Source organism: Megalobrama amblycephala, linkage group LG14 (genome assembly GCF_018812025.1).
Source record: "Megalobrama amblycephala isolate DHTTF-2021 linkage group LG14, ASM1881202v1, whole genome shotgun sequence".
In the NCBI taxonomy this organism is placed as follows: Eukaryota; Metazoa; Chordata; class Actinopteri; order Cypriniformes; family Xenocyprididae; genus Megalobrama; species Megalobrama amblycephala.
In genome coordinates, this window is record NC_063057.1 from 30,500,440 (window position 1) to 30,510,682 (window position 10,243).

At 38.4% G+C, this 10,243-nt stretch overlaps 1 protein-coding gene across 1 annotated transcript; it reads left to right on the forward strand.

Annotated features, from left to right (window-relative positions):
* The first annotated feature begins 7,245 nt into the window (after window positions 1-7,245).
* On the forward strand, window positions 7,246-10,004 carry LOC125245137. The gene is made up of 4 exons (XM_048155621.1): window positions 7,246-8,685; window positions 8,868-8,918; window positions 9,014-9,145; window positions 9,349-10,004. The coding sequence occupies exons 1-4, from the start codon at window positions 8,328-8,330 to the stop codon at window positions 9,648-9,650; spliced, it is 843 nt and encodes a 280-aa protein (XP_048011578.1). The 5' UTR covers window positions 7,246-8,327; the 3' UTR covers window positions 9,651-10,004.
* Window positions 10,005-10,243: the final 239 nt, after the last annotated feature.

A 10,243-nucleotide genomic window follows, 5' to 3' on the forward strand; every position in this document is an offset into this window, starting at 1 on the left:
CACCACCACCAGCCTGCACAGTGGTAACAAGGCATGATGGATCCATATTCTCATTCTGTTTATGCCAAATTCTGACTCTACCATCTGAATGTCTCAACAGAAATCGAGACTCATTTTTCCAGTCTTCAACTGTCCAATTTTGGTGAGCTCGTGCAAATTGCAGCCTCTTTTTCCTATTTGTAGTGGAGATGAGTGGTACCCGGTGGGGTCTTCTGCTGTTGTAACCCATCCGCCTCAAGGTTGTGTGTGTTGTGGCTTCACAAATGCTTTGCTGCATACCTTGGTTGTAACGAGTGGTTATTTCAGTCAAAGTTGCGCTTCTATCAGCTTGAATCAGTCGGCCCATTCTCCTCTGACCTCTAGCATCAACAAGGCATTTTCGCCCACAGGACTGCCGCATACTGGATGTTTTTCCCTTTTCACACCATTCTTTGTAAACCCTAGAAATGGTTGTGTGTGAAAATCCCAGTAACTGAGCAGATTGTGAAATACTCAGACCGGCCCGTCTGGCACCAACAACCATGCCACGCTCAAAATTGCTTAAATCACCTTTCTTTCCCATTCTGACATTAATGAGAAATTGAACAGGTGTTCCTAATAATCATTTAGGTGAGTGTGTATATATATATATATATATATATATATATTTGTACTGCGTTTGTAGTCTTAAAGCATTCAAAACACAAAACTATTAAAAAATATCAGTGGGAAATGGATTCAGATTATCCTCTCATGTTTACAGCATTTTGACTGCTTCAGCTACACAATATGATAACACAATTTTATAATTTTATTGAATAAAGAGTCAAAGAGTATATTTTCCCCTGCTCTATCAAGAAACGCTCACTCTGGCAGGATGTGCTTCAATTCACCATAAGAACACTTTCCTGTCAGACATGCACACTTCAGTTGGTCAAAAGAACACAGGTTAAAGTGTTTACATTCCAGGCGAAATCAGGGTAATGGACAAAAATCTAACTCTATTGTTGGCTCATTGTTGAGTTGTTGTAGTTTCAGAAGTGTAGTGCCAGCTTGGCCTCCATTTTCAGTATTGATCTTGTTAAACACTATATATTGCCTATTGCTTATATTATACTCTATACACATTATGTATATTGTCTGTGTACAGTAGTGTCAATAAATCTCTAGTTGTTTTAAACCTGAATGAGTTTCTTTCTTCTGTTGAACTTAAAAGTTATTTTGAAGAATGTGGGTAACTAAACAGTTGCTGGTCACCAGTGACTTGCATAGTGTATTTTTTTCTATGAAGTCAGTGGGGACCATCAAGGTGTAGGGTCTGCACAGTCTCAAAGATGAGCAGGTCCCGCCATAAACTGTGTTTAAGTCTCAATTCACGGAACTTTGGTTTGTAAATCTTACTTTGATTCCGGCCTGGTGGACACTAATGGATCACGAGACTCTTTTTATGACTGGTTCGATAAACCCCTGAACATCTCCTTTGCGACTTCAATGGGGATGCGGACACCACGGATTGAGTTACTACGAGACAGGCCCGCATTCTAAACAGCAATAAAAGAGAAAATACGCGCACGCACCCACAGACACACACACAGAGACCTGTATAAAGACTGCATGCACAAATATGATTATACCTGCAAATATGAATGTATCTGCCATTGTAGTGCTCGGTTGCATTTATGTGTTACTAGTGTAGAAGCGTAGAAATGACTGTAGTAGGTTAGTTTTCATGTAAACGATAGTATTAGAGTATAAAGTGTATCTTCTTTAGATGATGTGGGACACCTGTTGAGTTTGAACTCTCCGTTAAGCTCTTGGTCCGAGCTATTCACTAATGTATGTTGCATTGCTGTCAAATGCATCGTTCAATTTTTAGTAGTACTATGAAGAAAGTACAACCGATTTGATATACCATAAATTATGCAAATTGAGCTACAAGACAAGACAAAGGAAAAGTTGAACCCACCAAAATTGCAACGCTATTATTGGCGGACTTTATCAAGAAGGCGTTTTGGTCTGTTGTCTTTAAAACACCATGACACGCATCTTTTGGTTGCACAAGTTTCCTGCCGTCGAGACGGACTCTCTTCTTTATTTTTTATACTGTCATATTTCTTTCCAGTTAAACCTTCATTTGAAAACCCCGCCGAAAAACAACCTCCTGAAGATGGACCAATTACCAAACTGAGCGCTCCGAAACTCTAAGCACCACAACGAACCTATATGCAAGTATTAACTTCTTTAGGATTTTAGATACTGGGTTTCCTTGCTGGCTCTTGAAGGTTAACTGTTGCAATTTGCCATTCTTTGATCATCTCTCTCTTCCTGCCTTTACTTTAGCTTTGTATGTATAACCTTTGTAGTATTAATTTTATATATTAAATACATTATATCCATGCTTTTTGTTCTTTTGCTCATTCAACAAAAACCAGGTCACTTTAACGTTTCGATTCTAACACAATCGCTTTCCGTTTGATGCTATCATAGGAATTTATCCTCGTGGCCAGAGGATAACATTTCCGTTATAATAGTCTGTGGAAAACTTACCGGTTTGCTGGACAAACTGATAGTTTCTCTACATAATTATTAAACCAGAACTAATCATATATGTAATTTATTATAATTCATTTTAATTAATTCACCATATATGTTTAATTCCCCATTGGGTCGGTATACTGTGTCCATCATAATTGACCATAAAGCTTTATGGTTTATTATATTCATATATCCAACCCATAAATTGATTAATAACTGTACAGAAACGCTACAAAGGCTTTAAAGCACATGCAAATAATGAATTACTTGAATAGCTCTATTTGGAAAGAATAATTCTAGAAACATTGGGGTGATTTAAATGAAATAAATGGGTGTTTTAGTATTCAGGTCCAGAATATGAATACCGGTAATCAAATGTAAAATAACACTGCATAGTCTCCACTGTATATACTGAATATAATTAACCTGTGTTAAAGCTGCAAAAGTAATTTTCTCTTTGTATTTTGTTGCATCAAGCATCAAGCCTGCTGTGACTAAGACTGAATGCATGGATCTTTTATAATGATACACATCCGTTTTCTTTGTTTGCGTTACCTAAGCCATAAGCCATTGAATGTATATGTCCATTCAAGCACAAACGCAATTTGGTGTTCATGTGCGTCTGTGCGGCTCTGTGTGACAGGACTTAAACGTGCAACTTTGGTTAAACTTTGCAATTCCTGCGATGTGACTATCGTAGATACGCACATCACAATATCGATGCTAAAACGATACATTGTGCAGCCCTAATGTGATGCGAATGTATGTCGAGCTGTACAGTATTACTAGGACGGAAGCACTACAACAGCAACTGATCTTGCGCTGTAAAAATCAAGCTGTCATTTCATATGCTCTTGGGGGCCCCCTGGTGGCCACGGGGCCCTAAGCAGCCGCTTAGTTTGCTTATGCCTTGGGCTGGCTATGAGTGTGATTGCGCCGTACCGTGCCTGGGTGCAGTTCGTTCAGCCGTCCCTGTCCCACTTGGAAGAGGTTGGCCAGAGCACGATTCAATTGGGCTCGAGCGCGATACTCATGCAGTGTGAGTGGTAACTGTGATGGAGCATGGAACAGCTCCTACTTTTGTGTGGGCTAGTGTCATCATTATGATGGCAAACATCTTTATTACTACTTGGATAGTACACTTCTCAATTAATGTAATTAAATAGAGTGTATTTGGGTTTATAACGGGTCTGGTTCTCACCTTATTGATGAATACAACGTTCCAAAACATTATCACGTGTCCTTCATGCAGCAAGCAGATATTTGGGCAAACAAGCAAAGCACAGAAAAGAAAACAAGGCCCACTTAACCCTTGTGCATCAATTAAACAGTTGAGAAGTAAAATAAGTCCACGTAATGTGCAAGGTGCACAGGCAAATTTTGCAACCCCTTTCACACAGTATTGTAAATGTTGAGGGGTTGCTTGAGCTTGGATACATGTCGATGCACCTGTTAGAAGAGATGTTTGTGAGCTATCTCATGGCTGGAGAGGGATCATCTTTGAAAGCTCTGGCCCTGCCCTTATATAGCAGGACATACGCGGCAGCAGATTATGCTGTGCTGCACACTATGGCAGTATTTTAAGCTTACCCAGCAGACCCGCTGAAAGACCTGCTTTTTTTCTTGTGTATTGTGCCAGTCCGAGTCTATGCCATGTGCGCTCCCCCAGGCCTTCACCATTCAGCCTTGTCTCAGGTCTAGCTCACTTCTCTTTTAGCAGGCCTCCCTGAGGGCGAGTCCCCAACATTTTGGGTAGGTGTCAGCCAGTTAAGACTTGCTATAAGGTTGCTGGCCTTTAACAGGCCTCCCTGAGGGCGGGTCCCCAATAATTTGGGTACTTGGCAGCTAGCTAAAAGCAGATAACTATGTTGCAGGCTCCACTGGGCACCTCCCTGATTCCAGCCCACAGAATGGCCTACTTATCAGATTGAGCCTCGTACTCCACTCATCTCAGAGGGTTTTCTTTAGATTGCTTAGCTCCCTAAGTCTGGTCAGATGGTTGAAGGCCTCTCAAGAGACCTCCCTTTTAGATTAGCCCTTAGGCTGGAGTTACTTCCCTCACAAGGATCTGTATTAGATTGCTCAGCCTCCTCAGTGCTTTGAAAAACAAGCGCTCTGTAGATCCTAGGATCGAGCAAATAACTCCTCTTGGTTGCAAGGTTTATAACTATGCTGAGTTCTGCTCTCCAGGAATGCTTGACTCTATGATCCACTCTATGATACAGTTTGTAGTCCCTCCTACCGGATACCTCTTCTGGAGGAAAGTGATTTAGAGGCTCTGTTTAGAAAACAGACAGCATTTTCATCCCTCATCAAAACTAAATGAAGAATTTTCATTTTTTGTGAACTATCCCTTTACGATTTACTGAGTTATAACAACGTTATTGTTAAGTTGCTCCTTCTGCTGTAGTTCTTTTGTGTGTGTGTGTGTGTGTGTGTGTAGTTGTAGTTTTGTGCCATGAAATAAAACTGGAATTTGAAAGGATTTTCCGTCTCACTGTGTTCTCTACTGCATGGGTTTACACATGGGCCCCCCATACAAATGTTGGCTGGGAAGGGCGGGAAGAGGGGAGACAACAACCAATAAAACACAGACCTGCAAGCACTCATTATATAGACATATGAATATTAAAATATGACTGTGACGAGCAGGGAGGGCGAGAGCACAAGGCCGGTGGCACGAGTGCTAACGAGCGTCAGCTGCACATTGCACCAGTCTCAAATCTCTCATGGTGGAGCTCCGGAAGCATAAAAGGAGGAGCAATGACAGTTAAGGACGAGAGAGGACCAGGCCTTTTTATTATGTTTGTGTGCATTTACTTTCCTTTTGTATTTGTTTATTTTGAGTGTTATTAAAGTGTTAAACGTTCGCCGGTTCCCGCCTCCTTCTTCCCGTATCTACGAACTGTGTTATAATGACCACGGAGGAAAAAAACAGTTGAGGTAACTTTAGTCTCGCGTAGCCAGATCTTCAGACTGATGGCAGAAGGTCTGGACTCTATTGCAGTTTTTTTATTGGCCAAGGACCGCCAAAGAGGACTTTGACTGACATGTAACGCAACGAAAGTGTAATGCCGATGTCCCTACAGTAACAGACCGGCATGCATCTATAAATTATTAATTCAAGAATAATGTGCAAGTTTACTGCAACAATGGAGCCACAAACTTTTAGTTGATCCTGGTAAACGCTTGTAAACATGACCGCATTCTTCTTCCACGAGGGGGGGTAGCGTCACGGCATTTATTTCCATGCACACCATTAAACAATGTGACACGTGTTTCCCGGACATCCTGTATAATTCAACCAACCAGATGACGACTTCGAAACTCCTTCCAGATTAAGAACCTTGGTGTATTTTGAAAATTTAATTCGATATGGCATCAAACTCAAGAATGAGGGAGAAGTGTGGAATAACATTTAAAAGGTCTAATAATATTTTAATTACATTTAAGAGCAATACAGTCTCTAAACAAATGACACGTCACTTTAACACAGAAAGAATAAAGGCAGTTATTTTTTTGTACATTTTTTGAATTTTCAGTCTACATTAATATCTTCTGTGTATCAGAATAATTCCTCATGTCTTCACATTCATGATCAGACGTACGACTGTATCAGTGTCCTTATTTGCACATATATATGTATTTAATTTGAAGAACACATGATTAAATATGAGCGCATACACGGTGCTGGTTAATTTTTAGAGCACTAGAGTATATGAAATATGTCAATAAAACTTAAAGCAGTCTCGCTGCAGTCCGTATATGATTTCAGAGTTCTGCATAGAAAACGATCTTATGTGTGCTCCACATGTTGTTTACAGTCATATTTCCCATGTATTTGCAGTCAAATGCCACCTCTAAACGCATTGCTGGAAGAATGCAAAGAGCACCCTTGTGTTACTGAGGAAATATACACTTACGACACGTGGCTGAAGGACAACAACACAGAAGAACAGGAAGAGAGGTGAATGAACAGCGCTGAACTGGTCTTTTGTGATATTTGAATGCTCCGCTGTATGCATACTGTGGCTCAGTGATTGGATTGAAGAAACGGTTGACGTCAGCTCGTTCGTCCAGCCCCTACTGGAGCCCCGGCAGCCAGTCGAAACTCCAGATATTACGCATTGAGATCAGAATCCGTGATGTTGCTCAGACTTTGCTTTTCAAACCGGGAAGACAGGAATTGTTCTAAAAAAATGCACAAATAACAAATTTCCGCTGATGAATAAACTTAATGAGTCTTCATGTCTTCAATAATCTTAATGGGCCTCTGGTCTATGCTTCTGAGTTTCCTTCACTTCCAAACTGAAAAAACTCCTATCAGAATCTTCCCACGCTCTACAAACTACAATCCTCACGATCGATCCTGCCCTGCAACAGTACTTGAATTTGTCTCTTTGCTCACCTTTATGTTGATAAAAACTTTCTTACTGCATATCACTTACCTCTGACTGTGTATTTAGTTCTGTCTTATTTTACTTATTTTCTATATTTGTCTCTGTGCATTTTTACATTTGTTATCTCAATCAGACTAAAATGGATGTGTTATATGTTACTGTAAATACAGTAACTCCATTTGTAAGAAAAGCACAATAAAGTATTTATTAAAACAACAACAACAACAACTGTAAACCACTTAGTTGACTTTTCACTTAGTTGATTTTTCACCATGTGACTAAAATCTAAATAAACAGCAATGGTAAAAATATGAATAGAAAATAGATGTGCACAAACAAACAGTAGTATTACATACAGTGTACTTTTAGACATACTACTCTGATAATAAATGATACATGAACACATTATTTACATGGCTAATGCTGACAACAACAACTCAAGATGGAAAATTGCAAAATGATTAATTTCGTAAATATCTTAAGTATTTTCCTCTGCACTTTTTCTTTTTTTCCTTGCACTCTCTGACAGAACCTATGATTAATAATTAACAAAGGTAAAAACACAGCTTACATTATGGTACTGTAAAACAAGTTAATGTCAATGTTATCATTAGTGCATAAATCTACTTTCCCATAATCTAATATATTCTTGCTTGTGAAAAGTTGTAAATCAGGTTAAAAATTACATATTACATACACAAAAAAGTCGCTTTTTGGATTTTAATAGGCAAATACTTCAGATTCTAAGGATGGATCATTATTACAGTGATTATATTTCTATAATGTTATATGTTTGGCAATGATTCTTTTAACCCTAACAGATGGTGTGTATATCTTTTCATTTCTTTAAACAACCATGTAGGAAGACGTATCATAGCCATATTCCAGGATGACAATGCCAATGTTCATCAGGGTTAAAATTAAGAAGAGAGTTCAGAGAGCATAAAGAATAATTTTCACACATGAATTGGCATCTCTGAGTCCTGACTTTAACCTCAGTGAAAGTCTTTGGGATGTGCTGGAGGAGATCTTACAGAGTGCAGGACTCTTGCATTGACAATACAAAATTTTGACCAAAAATTGATTCATTTCTTGATGGAAATAACATTTATTTCCATCAAGAGGTGCATTAACTTTTGGTCAAGATCTAAAAATAAATAAATTAAAAAAACTTTGAGTCAAAGTTATTTTCTGTTGAGATCAACATAGTGCCACAAATGTTGTAAATAGAGCTAAACATCTACTGAACCTGGAACATCCCTTTGATTATGATTAATGATTAACTTGAACTACTTTTTTTATCTGAAGCAATATAAATCAAGTACAAAAGACAGTGAATCAGGACACTATAAAAGGAACATGAGAGGCTGTGAGGATGACAGAGCAAGAGCTGGAAACAAACATCAGTGAAGAATGAAGGCTTTAGTATGTATACTGCTGCTGTTGGAAAGCTTTGTGTTTGTCGTCCAGCAGCAGGTAGATGGAGGACTCAATGAGAATGAGATCAGTCAACAGATCAGCTCTGAGGACGGAAGACAGAATCCACCTCAAACACACACTTTGAGAGCTGAAGCTTCAACTGACAGACAATACTGTGATCTGGGCATCCCTGACATCCATGCAGCACTGAGAGAACTGACCGCCACCGTTACAGAGCAGAAAGGAAACATCAGAGAACTGACCGCCACCGTTACAGAGCAGAAAGAAATCAACAGAGAACTGACCGCCACCGTTACAGAACTGAGGGATGAGATGAACAAGAAAGATGAAGGTACCTCACCAAAACATTCACTCACTCCTCAAAGTAAAACATTCAATGCAATACATGCATGCATACATGCAATTGTATAGTATAAATGTTCATGTAAAGTTGAGTGTATACTGTGTAAATTGTGTTATCTATTACAATAATCAGTGTAAATGTCATTTAACAGAATCTTTATTCCTTCACAGAAATTTCAAATCTTACTCTGGGTCAAGTGGAGTTGAGAAAGGAAAATAGAGGTAAAAGTGTGCTTGAATGATGTTAAATTCAGTGTATTCATTCTCAGTGTAATACAGTAATATATCACAATATTGCTTATGTTTTTCAATAACAGACAGAGAAATAGCTTTTTCAGCTGCACTGATGGAATCTGGCAGTGGATATTTTGGTCCTTTTACCACTGAAATCACACTAACCTACAGGAACGTCTTCACAAACATAGGGAACGCCTACAACCCAATTACAGGTAATTATCAATGAAATGGAGTCATAAAACTCAGTTTATAGTAATGAAAACCTTCTTCTCCATTCAGACCTCTCTGCAGTTGTGTAATGTGTATAAGAGAATTACATGATCTGCCATCTTTCAAAACTATTACACAGTGTGTTTGGTAATTAATCAATCATACAGGAAACAGCTGATTCTGTATCTCTTGTTATTTGATTAAGGTGTTTTCACAGCCCCACTGAAAGGAGCGTACATGTTCAGAATCAATGTAACTGGTCGTCGTGGAATTCATTCAAGTGCCTCCATTTTTAAGAATGGAAAGAAGGTGGTTTCAGGACATGATGAGCAGGCTCAGGATTGGTTAAACTCCTCAAATGGAGTTGTGTTGATCCTGGAGGTTGGAGATGTTGTCTATGTGAGACTTTGGTCTGGTAGGAGGTTATATGATAGCGTGAGTAACTACAACACTTTCAGTGGTTTCCTGCTGTTTCCCTTAAGAGAACAGGAGATTTGCAGAATGTGATTTCAATCATTCTGAACCTTCAGTGTATGAATTAAGATGAAAATTATGAAGAATGTTTAACATATGAACCTGTATTAATGAGGACTAATGTGTGTTTGATATTTGCAGTAGATTACTGTATAAAAGTCAGTATAATATATAATATTCATAAGTTCTGATCTGTCTGTACATGTAAGTTTGTATAAAGAGTTTCAGCACTGAGACAGGCAGGACCCATGAATATCACATGTGACTCAAAAGTGTTTTGTTAAAGTAGTAAATCTAATAATGTTAAATAATACCTTTTTAAGTGCATTTTGTTACTGATTCTTGATCTGTATCTCTTCATCCTACATAAATAAATAAGAGAATAAAGAGAAATTGTGGCACTTTCTTTTCCTCATATTTTCATGAATATTTCCCCAACAATTCTTGCTTTGAAACATTCATGATATCATATTTATCAATCCCACCTGGATTATTATTATTATTATTATTATTTTACAATTTCTAGAAGGGTGGGCCTAATTTCCTTATGATAGGCAATATGACCCAAAATCCTATAGACTAAGCAAATCATAGCAATACAAATACTTGTCTTTAAGTAAAAAGTT